At 44.0% G+C, this 17517-nt stretch overlaps 1 protein-coding gene across 5 annotated transcripts; it reads right to left on the bottom strand.

Annotated features, from left to right (window-relative positions):
• Positions 1–12529: 12529 nt before the first annotated feature.
• On the bottom strand, positions 12530–15014 carry LOC144580967 (histone H2B type F-M-like). Of its 5 annotated transcripts, none has more exons than XR_013531375.1 (4): positions 14555–15014; positions 14074–14230; positions 13700–13872; positions 12530–12847 (listed from the first exon to the last, which is right to left on the bottom strand). XR_013531375.1 is itself a non-coding variant. In XM_078362242.1 (4 exons), the coding sequence occupies exons 1-4, from the start codon at positions 14962–14964 to the stop codon at positions 12840–12842; spliced, it is 594 nt and encodes a 197-aa protein (XP_078218368.1). In that variant the 5' UTR covers positions 14965–15014; the 3' UTR covers positions 12530–12839. The 5 variants fall into 5 exon arrangements, 4 of the variants coding, with proteins under 4 accessions (XP_078218368.1, XP_078218370.1, XP_078218371.1 ...); XM_078362242.1 differs by having other exon boundaries at positions 13854–13872; XM_078362244.1 differs by having other exon boundaries at positions 13854–13872; positions 14074–14132.
• Positions 15015–17517: the final 2503 nt, after the last annotated feature.

Here is a 17517-nt window from a genome sequence, read left to right as displayed (position 1 = left end):
CAAAGCTGGAGGCCTCACGCTATCTGACCTCAAACTATACTACGAGGCTACAGTAATCAAAACGGCATGGTACCGGTACCAAAACAGAGATATAGACCAATGGAACAGAACAGAGGCCTCAGAAATAACATCACACATCTACAACCATCTGATCTTTAACAAACCTGACAAAAACAAGCAATGGAGAAAGGATTCCCTGTTTAATAAATGGTGTTGGGAAAACTGACCAGCCATAGGCAGAAAGCTGAAACTGGATCCCTTCCTTACACCTTATACAAAAATTAACTCCAGATGGATTAAAGATTTAAACATAAGACATAACACCATAAAAAGCCTAAAAGAAAACCTAGGCAATACCATTCAGGACGTAGGCATGGGCAACGACCTCACGACTAAAACACCAAAAGCAATGGCAACAAAAGCCAAAATAGACAAATGGGATCTAATTAAACTAAGCAGCTTCCGCACAGCAAAAGAAACTATCCTTAAAGTGAACCAGCAACCAACAGAATGGGAAAAAAATTTTGCAATCTACCCATCTGACAAAGGGCTAATATCCATAATCTACAAAGAACTCAAATTTACAAGAAAAGAAATCAAATTATTTCATCAAAAAGTGGGTAAAGGATATGAACAGATACTTCTCAAAAGAAGACAGTTATACAGCCAACAAACATATGAAGAAAAGCCCATCATCACTGGTCATTAAAGAAATGCAAATCAAAACCTCATTGCGATACCATCTCACGCCTGTTAGAATGGCAATCATTAAAAAATCAGGAGACAACAGATGCTGGAGAGAATGTGGAGAAATAGAAACACTTTTACACTGTTGATGGGAGTGTAACTTAGTTCAACCATTGTGGAAGACAGTGTGGTGATTCCTCAAGGATCTAGAACAAGAAATACCATTTGACCCAGCAATCCCACTACGGGGATTTACAACCCAAAGGATTGTAAATCATTCTATTATAAAGATACATGCACATGTATGTTTATTGCAGCACTGTTCACAACTGCAAAGCCATGAAACCAACCCAAATTTCCACCAATGATAGACTGGGTAAAGAAAATGTGGCACATTTACACCATGGAATACTATGCAGCCATAAAAAAGGGTGAGTTCATGTCCTTTGCAGTGACATGGATGAAGTTGGAAACCATCATTCTCAGCAAACTGACACAAGAACAAAAAAGCAAACACCACATGTTCTCATTCAAACTAGGTGTTAAACAATGAGAACACATGGACACAGGGAGGGGAACATCACACACTAGGGCCTGCTAGGGGGAGGGGGGATATGGGAGGATTAGCAGGGGATGCGGGGCTAGGGGAGCGATAGCATTAGGAGGAATACCTAATATATATATATATATATGATGGGGTGATGGATGCAGCAAACCACCACGGCACATGTATACCTATGTAACAAACCTGCATGATCTGCGCATGTACCCCAGAACTTAAAGTATAAAAATAATTTTAAAAAGAAACACCTAATAAAACTGGCCAAATCTAGGACTTTAAAGCAAATAGCCACATTTCAGAGGATTGAAATCACACAGTATCTTCTCTCCTCACTGAGCTGGAAAGGGACAAATTTTTATATGTGTATTTTATATATATATATATGTGTGTGTGTGTGTGTGTGTGTGTGTGTGTGTGTGCGCGCGTGTGTGCATTATATATAAGCATATATAATATATATAATTAAATTATCCATCATGGAAGTAGACTTGAAAAAAATGGGTAGGGGGTCACCTTATTTCCCTTCATCCATCACCAGTGTTCTCTTAACATAATGGAAGAGGCAGGGGATATTCCCACCTACAACTCAGGATTCCTATGTCCTAAGGGTTCAGTTGTGTTGTCCCCTGCCGCCCCTGCCCCACCAAATACATGAATTGAACTCCAACGCTCTCATCTCTGTTCTACTTAAAGATGGTGTCTTTTTGGGGGGGGCGGGTGGAAGGCAGGAAGGGAGAGAAGAAGGACGGTAGGGAGGTAGGAAGGGATGCAGGAAGGGAGGAAGGGAGGAAGCGGGGAGGGAGGGAGGGAGGGGAGGGAAGGAAGGGAATCAAGCAATGAGAGAGACATTGCCGACCTGGATCTAGAGGTTTACAAGTTGATTTCTTTTTTTTTTGAGAGAAAGAAAGAAAAATAATAATAATAAGTAAAGGAGAGGAAGAAAGAGGGAGAGTAAATAGAAATATTGCTTTATTTTGAAAAAAATTGGGTATTAATAATGGTCCATCAATGTTTCATTTAAACTTATGGGTAGGTGTGGTGTGGTATTGACTAAAATGTATATTTTGTGTATTTGAAGTGGAGAGCTCTATAAATATTTATAAAGTTTACTTGTTCCGGATCTGAGTTCGAGTCCTTGATATCCTTATTAATTTTCTGTCTCATTGAATCTAAGTCTCTATGTATCTGGGTGTTAGGATCGTTAGCTCTTGTTGTTGCATTGATTCTTTTACCACTATATCTTTGTTGCTTTAAAATCTATTTTATCCGATACGAGAATTGCAACTCCTGCTTCTTATTTATTTATTATTTATTTTTGCTCTCCATTTGGTTGGTAAATCTTTCTCCATCCCTTTGTTTTGAGTCTTTGTGTATCCTTGCATGTGAAACAGGTCTGGATGTAACATACCATTGGGTTTTGGCTGTGTCTTTTGATTAGGGGATTTAGTCAGTTTAAATTTAGGGTTACTGCCATTTGATGTTGACTGGTTGTTTTATCCATTCGTTGGTGTAAATTCTTCTTTATGTTGGTGCTCTTTACTTTCTGGTGTATTTTTAGAAAGGCTAATACTGGTTGTTTCTTTCTGTGTGTAATGCTTCTTTCAGAAGCTCTTGTGAAGCAGGCCTGGTGGTAATAAAATCTGTGAGTTCTTGCTTGTTCATAAAAGATTTTATTTTTCCTTCAGTTGTGAAGCTTAGTTTGGCTGGATATGAAATTCTGAGCTGAAGGTTCTGTTCTTTGAGGATGTTGAATATTGGCCCCCACTCTCTTCTGGCTTGTAGAGTTTCTGCTGAGAGATCTGCTGTAAGTCTGATTGGCTTGCCTTTGTGGGTAATCTGACCTTTCTCTCTGGCTGCCCTTAGTATTTTCTCCTTCATTTCAACCCTGGTGAATCTAACGATTATGTGCCTTGGGGTTGCTCTTCTTGAGGAATATCTTTGTGGTGTTCTCTGTATTACCTGGGGTTGAATGTTGACCTGCTTTGCTAGTTTAGGAAAATTTTCCTGAATAATATCCTGAAGGGTATTTTCCAGCTTGGATTCATTCTCTCCGTCGCATTCAGGTACACCTATCAAACGTAAATTTGGTCTTTTCACATGGTCCCACATTTCTTGGAGACTTTGCTCATTCCTTTTTATCCTTTTTTCTCTAATCTTGTCTTCTTGTTTTATTTCATTAAGTTGGACTTTGACCTCTGATATCCCTTCTTCTGCATGAACAATTCGAGTGTTTAAACCTGTGCATACTTCTCGGAGTTCCTGTATTGTATTCTTCAGTTCCATTAATTCACTCACACTCCTCTCTAAGTTGTCTATTCTCAATAGGAGTTGATCAAACCTTTTTTCAAAGTTCCTAGTTTCTTTACGTTGGGCTACAACATGGTCTTTTAACTCACCGAAGTTTGTTATTATCCATTCCTTGAAGAGTGATTCTGTCATCAGGATGCGCTCGTTCTCCATCAAGCCTTGTTCCGCTGTTGATGTGGAACTGTGATCATCTTTAGAGGGAGAGGCGTTCTGACTTTGAGTATTGTAAGCTTTTTTACGCTGGTTTCTTCCCATCATTGTAAATTTATCCTCCTGTCGTCTTTGAAATTACCAACTTTCAGATTAGGTCTCTTGAGTGGACGTCCAGGTTGTTAGTTCCCAGGGCCAGAGCAGTGGCGTTAAAACTGATGGTGCTTTTCTGCCCAGGATTCTCCTGTCTGGCTTCCTTCTTGTGTCCGTAGTAGGCGACTCTGCCTTCCCGGGGCTCCAAACCTCTGTCAGAAGGGGAACCGGTCCCGTTTACTCTGCGCCGAGCGCTGCCGCGCCGAGGTGCCGTCACAGCTGCTGCGCCGGGCTCTGGTGTCCTGCTGGGGGCCGTGTGGGTCCTCCGAACCTGTTTACTCTGCTCCGAGAGCTGCCGCGCCGAGGTGCCGGCAGAACCGCTGCGCCAGCCACGAGTCGCGCTGGCCACCCATGTGTTTCCTCCACTGGGGGATCTTCTGCTCCGTGAGCGACCAGAATTTGTCTGAAAGTGTGGCGTCCTCTAGTTCTCCATGCCTTCCCTGAGAGCTGCAATCCCAGGATGTTAGCGATCGGCCATCTTGGATCGTTCTCCAAAGATGGTGTCTTTACTGGGCTACTCAAGTTAAATTACACTCGTTAGGGTGAGCTCTAACCCAAACTGGCTAGCCTGCATTGTGCCTATCAAAGGGTACATTCAGACACACAGACATGTGTTCAGGGAAGAAAATGTGAAGTGCCATGGGGAGAAGTGGGCCATCTACAAGCCAAGGGGACATTCCTGGAAGAGATCCTTCCCTCCTTCTACTCAGAAGGAACCAACCCAGCTGACACTTTCATCTGGACTTCCATCCTCCAGAACTGTGAACAATAAATTTCTGCTGTCTAAGCCACCAGGTCTGCGGTACATTGTCAGAAAAACAGACACAATTAATAGGGATTTCATTGCCAAGCCATGGGGTGATTTGATAACCAACGCCTCAAAGAGTGGGAGCAGCTTTGGAACTAGGTTATGGATAGAGGGTGGAAGCACTTTGACATGCATGACACAAGGAGCCTACGGTGCCTTTAGGAGACAGCTGGGGGATATATGGATGCCAAATGCAATTCAAATGAGGGTTTAGAAAGAATTATTTGCTGTAGGGAAAGGATCTCTGACTTAGAGAACGCATATATCACGATCACCGATACGTTGCTGCAAATATGAGTGTCAAAGGTGCTTCTGGGGAGTTATCAGACAGAAACTAGAAGATGTTATGGGAAGCCTGAGGAAAGGTGATTCTGGATTTACAGTGGCCAAGAATTGGGCTGTATTGTGTTCCTAGTGCTTTTGAGGAAAGTAGAGTTTGTAAGTGATGAACTTGCACATGCAGCTGATTTCTAGTGTTGGGGCTCAGAGCACAATACCCCAAAATGAAGGCGTCAGAAGTAGTCTTAAATGAAAGTTGTTTTCTGTGACCTTCTCGGTCCTCCTGTCTCTCACTCCCATTCGGCCCTGGGAGCTTACTGTAAAGACCAGAATCCCTCTTCCCCAAGGTGGGTCCTGGAAACCAGAAGTCCTTTTTGTTAAAGATAGCCACAAAACCTAAAAACAGTATTCTTATTTTTCTGCCACCTTTTTAAATGTAAAACTGGCCATAAGGAAATGATCTAACCTACTTTGCTCAACTGCAGGTCACAAGACGGCCATTACAGAGAGGGTCCTGCCCCATACCCAGGAGGAATAAACGTGTGCTCAGAGAGGCCAAGCAGAGTCTAGATGGACAGAACCTGCCAGGTTTCCCCACTCAGCCTATTGGCATTAGATCATAGCCTTTTGTCCCATCATATTTCTACAGGGCTGCCCATACTTCGTTGAACGTGAGCGTACAAACAGGCAATTTCCTGTGTATCTTTCTGCCTTTATTCCGAAGGCTGCCGTGTATACACGTGAAACTTGAATGCTGTTTCTCCCAAGAATCTGCCTTTCGCGAGTTGATTTCTCAGCAAACCTTCAGACAGTTTGGCGGAGCGAGCAGGGTCACCAAAGTGACTCCACTCTTCTGGGAGCCGCGGTTAAGGGAATGCAGGAAGCTGACAAGCTGACAAAAGGGTGAGGACTTCTTACCAGTCAGGTGCCCAGGATCTCTCTCGGTGCAACTCAGTCGGGCTGACAGTACAAAACCAATCTCCCTGTTTGTGTCCTCTACCAGGTTTCATGCCTAGAAGTAAAAAAGTGTATGTGTGACAAGTCTGGATGTACCAACTCTGGTACACTTTACACTACTCTGTGGTATGTATATTTATGTTGTTTGATGTCTTTCCTGTCAGAAATGGTGTATTCCTTTGCCTTTGTCTTTCTGTGTTGTTCATAGAGAGGGTTACAGGGATGAAGTTTCCTCTCATCGTGATCTGTGTTCTTGAGAGCTTGATTTGTGAGCAAGAGGAAACACTGTCTCGTGCTTTCCACCAACCAGGGAAAGTGATTCGTGGGTCACGGTAGGCGTCTGGTCGGAGAAATCTCTTTGCTGGGAAGCAGAGAGATTGTATTTTGTTCTGAATGTGCCAAGCTCTCAGCAGAGAGCTTGTCATGAATACTTGTCATCAGTATTCCTATCCCTAAGGGGCTTTGTCATCTCAAACTTTATTGCCTTGGGCAGGGCTCTCCAACCCATAATCCAGGGAAGGGAACAGGGTCGGGGCCTCTTGGGAACCGGACCATACAGCAGAAGGTGAGCACTAGCGAGCAAGGGAAGCGTCATCTGTATTTACAACCACTCTCCATTGCTGGCATTACCGCCTGAGCTCCGCCTCCCGTCATATTAGCAGCAGTAGAATCTCATAGCAGCAAGAAGCCTATGGTGAACTGCACATGTGAGGGATCTTAAGTTGCACACTCCTTATGGGAATTTAATGCCTGATGATATGTCACACTCTCCCATCACCCCCAGATGGGACCATCTAGGAGCAGTAAAACAAGCTCAGACCTCCCACTGAGTCTACATTATCATGAGTTGTATAATTCCTTCATTATCTATTACAATGTAATAACAATAGAAATAAAGTGCACAATAAATGTAATGCCCTTGAATCATCCCAAAACCATCCTCCCAATGCCCCCATGTCTGTGGGAAAATTTCCTTCCACGAAACCGGTCCCTGGTGCAGAAAGGTTGGGGACCACTGGTCTAGCTAGCGAATGCTGGCAAACTGCAATCTCGGGAGACATTTGCTATCAGAAGCCATCTCTGAAAATGGGGAATCTTCAGGATCACTTCTTCTCCGAAGAGGCTATTGCATCCAGTCGCTGTGGAAATTCAGTACACTATTGAGAATCCTAATTGTCAAGGGCCAAAAGATCGATCATTTAAATTAGCCTCCTAAATTTTATTAAAAGGATTTTAGAGAATTCTTATTCCAACCATTTGAGAGAAACGTTAAATGCATAAAAAGACACATAATGCTATGGCAGCTAGCCTTAAAACATTTTGCTTGACAAAAGAGCCAAGAATCTGTCCTAAATGAACTTAAACTCCTGTGTCTGCTCAAATTGCCCCTGTGAGAAAAACAACAAGGGTCACTCTAGCTTGCGGCCTTTGAGTGCAAATTCTGCTCTTTCACCTCGACGCCACGGGTTGCATTCCTGGCCAGGAAACCAGCCCCTCTAGGTTTAATATTTCTGTGACGTTGGGGAAGTACCTATTTCTTATTGACTCATTTCTCGCTCCTGTATAGGTTTTGATTTCCTGTCTTCTTCCATCTGCGACGAAGACACATGAGGCCCTTTAGTCACTGCCTGTAAATAGCTGAGAATCTAAGACCCTAGACAATTTGATGGGACAAAAATGTGGATTGTATCCTGTTAATGGCTAGCAAAACTTTCTTTTCTCTTTGAGCTGTCTCTGGGGTTTGGGGCAGTTCGGCATCTTGTAAAACCTACTTTTCCCACTCTGTGGAGATACTTCGTGCATCCTTGGCTGAGTCGTAATCTTGGTCAAACTTAACTGAAAAGGTACCTTTACTTTACAGATAACAAAACAGACAAGAAAAGGGCAAAAGCAAGAAATACTGGCTGTTCGTCCCGGTTAAAATCTAATAAGAAGAAATTTCCAAGGATTTGTTAAGAGCCCGATAGTCAAAAATCAACTCAATTTATGTTAATACTTAAGATACACACACACACATGTGTATGCATGTAAATTTTATATATTCTGCCTAAAAATATGCATATGTCTATACATATGTCCATATATTGGCTACCCACGTAGCAAATCAACTTAAACATAAAGGAGTGCTCATAAATGAAATAACTAGCCCAAATACCTTTCAAGTTCACAGGACCTAAATAAACTATGGGGAATTCAAGTACTTGTAAAAGTATTGGTAAAACAAAGGAAAAATATCTGTACACCTTTAATTAGAGAGTTTGAGTCTACAGTCAGATACTGTCTCTTTCAGATGTTTTAAGGTCATTAAATAGTTACTTGTGTAATGCCTTTGATACTGGCTTGTCTAGGAACTTATGTCTTTAAATTTAAATTTTACAGGTCCGTGCGGAGGCCTCACTCCAGGCACTGCCCTTTTCCCTAGGCTCTACATCTCATACGTAATTAAAACTACTTACCTCCTGGGTTATTCAATAATAATAAGGGCTACTGAGAGTTAACATTAAAGTTAACACGTACAATTAAAACTTCCGGATACAAGAGAAACAATTTTATGTACAAGGTATATTTAAAAAGCAACACGAGTTTTTGGAATTTACAAAAGGTCATAAAAAGGAATGGTAATGCAGGTTTTGTGAGGAAATGTAGTGCTGGCTAGTTTAAACGTTTTTAAGGACTGCTTTAAATTAAAAAATACAATTAAAGAATTACGAAAAAGTGGGGAAAAAAGAGTAAAAACGTAGAAAGCTTCATTAAATATCTTATCTCTTGGGCAAACCAATTAAAATTGAATGTATTTATTTCAGAAGATTTTAGGAAAATTAGCTTTGACGTTAAGCATACACTAATGTGAAGGTAAAATTTGGAGACAGGTAGTAATCTATTTTTGTTTACCTTCTGCATAAACACGAAACTCAGAGGAGGGAGGGAAAGAGACAGAGATAGTCAGTTGACCTCACGCTTTCCTCATCAGTGCTGATGATTGTTTGGGAAACCGAGCCTCAACTCCATCAAAGAGTAAAGGTTTTTTGCTTTTCAAAACCTTTAATTCATCACTTTGGTTAGATAAATGACGGTTATTTTACAGTGACCTGGGCTCCTATTGAGAGCAAGAGTTTCAAACCTTTGATACTAGAACAACTTCCCCAAATCCATGCAAATTCAGAATTCACTCTTTGGACCTCATACCAGCTTTTCGGATATTATGTGCCCTGGAAGTCTGAGAGAGACATATTAGGCTTATTTGGTCTCTTAACATCATACAGGAAACACTGGCAAATATGAAATCACGCTTAAACTTCTTTGGGTTCTACCTGTATAAGAGTGTTAGGAATACATGTCCAAAAATTGAATGAGATTCCTAAAATTCTAACCTGTCTTGGGATATGTTATTCATAATAATTGCTGTATGCCACAGAAATAACCAAATCTCCTTGTCAATTGTGGCTTTCACCAGGGCTATTAAAACATGTTTGTCATAAACCATAAACTGACAATTCTTGTTTTACTTTGATTTTTCTCAAAAAGTCGTTTATAAGCAGCGACTATCAAAAATTTTCTTCTCTAAAAAATTCATGGTAGGGACTCCAGCAGGCACATTTTCTTTCTTCTCAGATGGTATCTGGCTCTGTGACCCAGGCTGGAGGGCAGTGGCACGATCTCGGCTCACTGCAACCTCTGCCTCCCAGGTTCAAGTGATTCTCCTGCCTCAGCTTCCTGAGTAGCTGGGACTACAGGCATATGCCGCCACACCTGGCTAATTTTTGTATTTTTAGTAGAGACAGGGTTTCACCATGTTGGTCAGGCTGGTCCCAAACACCTGACCTTGTGATCCACTGGTCTCGGCCTCCCAAAGTGCTGGGATCACAGGGTGAGTCATGGCGTCCAGCCGCAAGCACTTTTAAATAGAGGTTTCTGATAACTTTAGAGATCATACCACTAGACTAGGAAAAAGCATTTCAGGGCTCCAGTTGAAAAAACAAATGTGGGCGTGAGGATTGCTAACCCAACAACAAGCAGAGCAACAGTTAATTACATGGAACTGAACAGTCACTGAACTAAAGATTTTCTCATGACATTTTTTGAGCTGTATATAGCTAACAAAATATGGGATGAAGTATACATTGTCCCATCATATTTATACACAGCTGTCCATACACTTTTGAGCCCAGGCATAATAATAGATCATTTCCCTTGTGTCTTTGGATATTAACACTAAAGGCTCCCAGGAATACATGTTAAATAAGTTGGCATGCTTCATGTCCTAATGATCTGCCATTGGCAAGCTGATTTCTCCATGAAATTAAGGAGGCCAGGGGGATCCCTGGCCACTACGTGGGTAAATTGAGAAAAGTATTTAGGATTTAATCTGGTTTCTCCTAGATCCTTATAGCAAAGGGGAGAGAAAAGAGACAAATTAGCCAAGGAAGCACTGAGGAAAAGAAAGCCAGCACTGGGTGATTCAGAAGGTGCTCAATGTATACAGATACGCTGCTCTGGAAACAGGTGCAAGGGAGGGACTGGAAAACCATTAGCTAAAGAGGCGAGGCATGTATTTCATGGATGCAATCAACCATCTCTGCAGAAGCTAGGAATTAAGATGTGGGAGATACGGGTATTCAAGAAAGATCTCTAGACAACTCCTTGTCTGATGATCTGGACCCAGGTAAATTCAATGGGAAGCCAACAAGTGTTTGAGAATTTTCTACTAGAAACAATGTCATCAGACTACACTGCATGGAGCAAAGATGGGCCAAAAGGAAAGGAGGCTGTTAGAGTTCCTGGACTGTACAGATAAGAGAGGGACTGATGGAGCTACTCAGCTGTGACCGCTCCTTCATTCTTAAGACAGGGAAGAAGGACTCCAACGTAGGGTCAAAGGTTGGCATGGCCATCAGTGCCCCCAGGAACCAGGGGCACCGAAATAGGAGACCGGGCCATCTTGCTCTTGGTCCCAGAAACGGAGGTCATTTCCCGGGTCCCAGGTATATGTCTCACATCCTCGGTTTCAGAGGGATGGGCTGCAGGAGCCCAGGCTGCAGCGACAGCCACCACCTCGCTGCCCAGGGCTTAGGGTGTGAAGCTGTTACCCCATTGGGCCTCAAGGACAGAGCGTTGAGCCCCAAGTAGAATGTTTTCCGCCCATACAATCTAACGGAATTTGCACCATTAGTTTTAAAACTTGCTTAGGGCCCACAAACTCCAGTAGAGTTTCTGATTTCCTGATTTTGGTATGATAAGCCATATCTGGTACCATTTCCACAGCTATATTTCAGAAGCTGATAACTCGTCCAGCTTCACAGGTGCAGTGGTGGAGAGAATTCCTGCCTCAGCATGAATCATACCTGGAGTGTCACCTATTCCAGATATAAAAGACTTTCAGATGACATGATGAAGGGTTGATTTCGGAGTCGGTTAAGACTTTGGGAATGTTATGATTAAATTAATTCAGGCAGGGAAGTGGACGAACAAGGTGTGCTAATATGGATGGAGTTGTGTCTCCCTATGTAGAAGTCCTGGCCCCCTACACTTTAAAATGTGACCTTATTTGGAGACCGTCTGTACACAGGTCACTTTGTTAAAGTGAAATTACGATAGTGGGTCCTTCCCAGCAGAATTGTGTCCTCCTTACAAAAAGGTGGCAATTAGCATCCAGAACTCTGAGATAAAATTAGTGTTTCAGTAAGCCAGTCTGTGGAATACTTTTGCAGTGGCCCTAGAAAACGGATAGAATAAACCTGCATCAACAGAATTAAAAGCATACAACCAATTGAACTTCCAAAGAACCACACTCATCTAATCACAGGTTTCCCCTTAAACTCCAACTGAGCATCCCTGGACAACTAACCCTTACTAGATAAGACTGGGACACCTGATCACACTGTGTGCTGTGGAGCTGCAGGTGCCGCACTGGCTGACGGGGATCCGAGTGGAGCTTGTGCTGCTCCATCAGGCAACACGGCATGATCCCCATGATATGTAGAGGCCAGTCATGAAGATTTTCAAAAACAAAATGTTCTAGCCTGAGGAAAAGCAGAATCAGATAAATCTAAATAAGTGAGATTCCATTACCAGGGAGCCTAGAAGAGGTATTGTTCCTTGCACTTTTTGTGGCAGTTTCCTCTGTAATGTGTTTGGGTCCTTGCCTATGTTTTGAAATGAACTTTATGTTACAGGGAGTGCTGATAAAATGTTTGACTGCACTGTGCTTGTCCCATTCATACTATTGTCCCTACATTGATACTTCTTATTTGTGGTTTATGCAGTGAAGCTGTTTCCCTTAGTTTCTGCTTTCTGTAACCCACAGCATTGCATTACGATTGCTCGCTCGGTTCCCTGTCTCCTCAATCAGCCACTGAAATCTATATCAAATGTGTGAGCTTCCTCTTCTGAGCTTCACAGGAAACCACGCTTTTCCTCTTTCTTCCTATATTTTGCCAGCATCAGTCCCCTTGCCCCCTCACTCTTCACTCCCCAGAGCCCAATCAGATTTCATTGCTAACCCTATTTTATTAATGCTCCTCTTTGATGTCTGAATTTACAAGTGGAAAACACATAGTCCAGGGTAAAATATCCCAGTGGATTTGGTTTCTCAGAAAGACTTGCCTAATTACACAGATACGCAAGGATAACTTTGGAAATTTATTAGTATGTCTTAATTCACAGAAACATTGGCAATTTACAGCAAAACAATTCACATAAAGAGAATTAAGCCACGGAGTGAGATGTGGTGTTTTGGAGCAGGCACATAGATAGCCCCGTCTCTGAAAGGGAACAGGTTCCTGCAAAGCGTCTTTGGTTTTTGAAATGTTATTCCGGACATGTAGGACCATTTGACGGCACCATCCAGAGGGATTCGTTGTGGCTGATTTTGTGGGGGTTTCTCTTGGTCTCCTTGTGCAGTAAGTATTTCTCTTCAACTATTTTCATAACATTTTTCTAATATTCTGGAAACAGAGCAAGGAAAAAATCCCGATGAGGGGACTTCTTGGTTCTACATCCTTTCTCTATGGATCCCGAGTGGAGCTCCCAGGGTGAAGCTTCCCTGCTTCCCATCTGCACTACTCAGGGAAGCTGTGGCTACTATATTGCCCTGCCCCCATTTCCCTCTTGACCAAGCGGCCGTCTGTCAAAGTGGAATAATCCACGCGGCTACGTGTTAGGTCCCTCTGGGGTGGTACTTTCCCACTTCTGAGGGGCTCAATAAAATTTTGATTTTTGTCGTTTATCCAGCTTTTGTGTCACAGTTTCACTGAGAGTGCCATCCTTTACTGGTTTCTACATATGAAGGAGAAGGGTTGTTTATGAGATGCTTGCAAATGCACGGGAAACACTTAACAAAAATGGCCAATGTATTGAGCTTCAAGGCACCACATAATAAATTCCTATGGGTTGCAATCCCAGGGAATGTTCTCCTGTCCACATACACGGGAGGCTAGAAATCGATTTAAAAGGAAAGCAAGGGGAAAGTCACCAGCTGTTCTGAATTTCAGCAATACACTTATAGAAAAAAATGCTAAAAGTGTAAACACTTGAGACCCAGAGGAAAGCACAATTAAAGGCAGCCTATGTTAACATTAATATGAATATTAATATGTAACTCTCTTGAGGAAATAAGCATTATCTTACTTCTCCTAATGGCTGACAATGCTCTGCATAACTTGATGCTAGGGGCAAGGAGCATATACTAATTTTAGCTTTGGATTCATATCCTAAAATGATCGTGATTACAAACACTGAAAACGAAAACATCAGGTAAAGAATCACACCCCTGTCCCTTGAACCACCAGGCTGAATACCACAGGAAGGCTGCTGTGGGTTCAGCCTGGGTCACTCCCCACATTGGGACAATGACTGTTGCTCATAGACTGCAGGTCACTCTTTTGCTTCGCCGCTGTACCAGTAGACCATGAGCTGTTTGCGGGGACACTCCCAAATCCTGCTGATGCATACCTGGAAGTAAGGAAGGGTTCTGTTCAAAAAGAAATGAAAAGATTATTGTCAGGCTCAAAGCAGAATGAATCGCATGAGCGATCTCAGACTCAAGGAAGTGGGGAAATGGATGGACCCTTGAAAATGTTCTTTGGCTATATGTACACTGTAAATGGGCCTCATTTGCTTATCTACATGGATTCCTGATGGGAGAGATGTTGAAAAGGTTTAGGATGGTTACCTTGCTTCTTCTATCAGCGTATTCACTTTCTCTGTTTCCATAACGCACATAATGAAGTTCTGGAAAATTCCACCGTCCAGTCGCAGGAGAATGAGAGTGAAAAAGGCGAGTATCAGCACATTGATAATACCACCGTAAAGATAACCTAGAAATATAACTAATAAAAACGGCCATTTGGGAAACTGAGGAAATGAAACACGGGCACGGAAAAGCCCACTGCTTTTCCTTGCAGCAAATTGTACAACAGATATATTGGAGCTGACCCTGTTTATTACTGAGGGAAAAGTGCTCGAAAACTCCCGGGACACCGCACGACACACGCCTGCTAAGTCAGAACAGTGTCACCCACCCCAGCCTCCAGTGGGGTTCTCCCCTTAACGGGCCACTGGTCTTTCGGGCGACTTGCGGTGGCTCTGAGCAGAGCCTTTGGGTTTCCATGGTGCTCGGGTGCTGCTGAGGGAGCTCACTTGCCCCGGTGTACCTGAGGACGGCATTCGTGCCCTGTAACTCCGCACACTTGCCCGTCTTCCCCGGGAGCAGCAGTCGCACGGCGATCTGGATGTCCCAGGGGGTGATGGTCACCCGCTTGGCGTAGCGAGCCAGTTGACCAGCCTCAGTGGCGATGCGGTCCAGTATGTCACGAATCATACACTCCATGACACTGAGGGCCTCTGGGGAAAGGCTGAGACCCTGGTGAACCTGGTTCAGCGCCGAGGGGAAATAGGTGACGAAGCCGTCCTGAAAGCTGTCCCCGCCGCAACCGGCGTGGTGCCTGCCGGACCCTCGGCGCCCTCGTTTCTCCTGCTTCTGGGCCGTCGCGGAGCTGGCCTCTTTGGGTTCCTGGGGGCTCTGGTCTTCCTCAGAGGTTGGCTTAGAGGAAGGCTCAGCCATGGCGGAGGCAGCGGCCGTTAGATGACAAGAACAGACGTTGACGGTTGAGCACCCGGGAAAGTTGGGGGCGGGGCACTTTGGAGTTGGCGGGGGTTTGCGTCACAGGCCAACTCGACATCTGGTTGGATGAAGTGTTACCCAGGGAGCCTGTCAGCAAACCTCACTGCCTTTAAGGTGATTGGATGATCCCACTGCTTGTCATCATGTCAACCAATCACAGTGGTCGTCTGCCAGCCTAGGCGTCCCCTGTGGCTTTACACAGATGCCTCACAGGGCAAAAGCGCGTCAGCCCTCCTCAGCTGATACACGACACTCCCTGCGCACTTTGAAGGGTGTCACTGAAAACTCCCAAAGTTCAGCAATTTCAGGTCATGCTCCTTGAAGAGAGACAGACCTCCTGAGCCCAAGGCCATTATGCGGATGCCAGAGGAACGACCGTGTCCACGTGTGGACCGGTTCTCACCCATCTCAGAATCTACTGTTATCCCTGGCTAAGCCACCCCGGCTTTAGCAGGAACTCCCCGATACGGCCGCCAAGGGCTCCTGGGCAGAAGAGGACCTGGCGGTCTGGCTGCTGTCTTCAGTTCTGATCACCATCTTCAGTGAATCAGGAGAACGAGGAATGGCCATACCACAGCCTCCAAGCCGAGAATAGAAACGGAAAGGTGCTTTTATTTAAAACATATAACGACACTCAACATTGACCAGGTTTAAACCAAAAAAAAAAAGAAAAAAGAAAAAAAGGAAAACGAAACAGCAACCACAAATCACAACTCAGAAGTTGGAAATGGCTAATAAGTTTAAAAGATATTCGATTTAAAATTTCACCTTGAATCTTTTCGGAACTCGACTTAAAATTTCACCTTGAATCTTTTCGGAACTCCCTGAAGAAGAGAAATGGATTCCAAAAATAAAAACTATGTTCGATTTAGGAAGATAGCTTTCATGGCTCACGCCTGTAATCCCAGCACTTTGGGAGGCAGAGGTGGGCAGATCATGAGGTCAAGAGATGGAGACCATCCTGGCCAACATAGGGAAACCCCACCTCTACTAAAATACAAAAGAAAAACTGGCTGGGCCTGGTGGCACACCTCTGTAGTCCCAACTACGCGGGAGGCTGAGGCAGGAGAATCGCTTGAACCCGGAGTGCAGAGGTTGCAGTCAGCCAAGATCGCGCCACTTCACTACAGCCGGATGCCTGGCGACAGATGGAGACTCTGTCTCAGAAAAAGAAGATAGCTTTCAAGAGCCTTTGATAATATATGCAAAGACATGCCTTAAATGAATTTAAGTAAAATTCAGTTGCAGGATTAAACAACAAAAGCTTATTAAGAGAAACTGAAGAAATAAAGGTCATGAGTGAACTATCATTTCAAAGGTCAGGCTGGCAGGTGTATTTCCCGCAATATCTTTAACAGGCTACTTGTTCTACTCCTGATGAATAGGTTGACGATTAAGGACAGAAAGCCTCATGTTTGCTATTAGATAGCATCCTATGTGGTAAACTTCATGACAGAAGCCTAGTAAACGATTTCTGAACAGTCCCCTCTACAAATGATAATTTTATATATCTACTTGAACTCTTAGCAAGCCAATCCTTCTCTTAGTTTGGGACAAGGCAGAAGAAACTTGTACACAACAATCTCGGGATTCATATCAGTAAGTCACCATGATTTTCTTGTTTTAAAACGAAGCTGTCCTGGAAGCTTTCCCTGCCTTGGTTGGCGTGGCGCCTGCGGGACCCTTGGCGCCCTCGCTTCTCCTGCTTCTGGGCCGTCGAGGAGCTGGCCTCTGTGGGTTCCTGGGTGCTCTGGTCTTCCTCAGAGGTTAGCATAGAGGAAGGCTCAGCCATGGCAGAGGCAGCAGCGCTAGATGGCAAGAACAGACGATGACAGTTGGGCACCTGGGAAGGTTGGGGGTGGGGCAATTTGGAGTGGCCAGCGTGGTTCTATGTCACAGGCCAACTCGACATCTGGTTCAATGAAGTCTTACACAGGGAGCCTGTCAGCAAACCTCACTGCCTTGAAGGCGATTGGATGATCCCATTGCTTGGCATCATGTCAACCAATCACAGTGGGTATCTGCTGGCCTAAGTGGCCAATGTGGCCTACCTCAAAGTTACACAGATAGATGGCCAAAAGGACCCATCAGCTCTCCTCAGCTGATCCATGCCGCGCTGTGAGCATTTCCAAAGGGGTCACTGAAAACTCCCAAAGGTTAGTTCAGCTCATTCTCCTTGAAAAGAGCTTGACCTCCTGAGCCCAAGTCCATTATGCGGGAGGAATGACTGTGGCCACGTGTGGACCGTTCTGAGACGGGTGCATCTCAGAATGTACTGCTATCCTGGGCTAAGCCAGCCTGGTTTGAGCAGGAACTCCCTAACATGGCTGCCGAGGGCTCATGGGCATAAAAGGGCCTGACGGTCTGGTTCCTCTCTTCAGTTGCGATCAACACCTTCATTGAATGTGCATAACGAACAATGGCCAAAGCACAGTCTCCAAGCAGACAACACAAACAACAATGGGGATGCTGGTAAAAGCATTTCCAATCCTT

This window comes from Callithrix jacchus, chromosome X (assembly GCF_049354715.1).
Source record: "Callithrix jacchus isolate 240 chromosome X, calJac240_pri, whole genome shotgun sequence".
Lineage (NCBI taxonomy): Eukaryota > Metazoa > Chordata > Mammalia > Primates > Cebidae > Callithrix > Callithrix jacchus.
The sequence above is the reverse complement of the archived record's forward strand: the minus strand, read 5'-3'. Positions and strand labels throughout refer to the sequence as shown.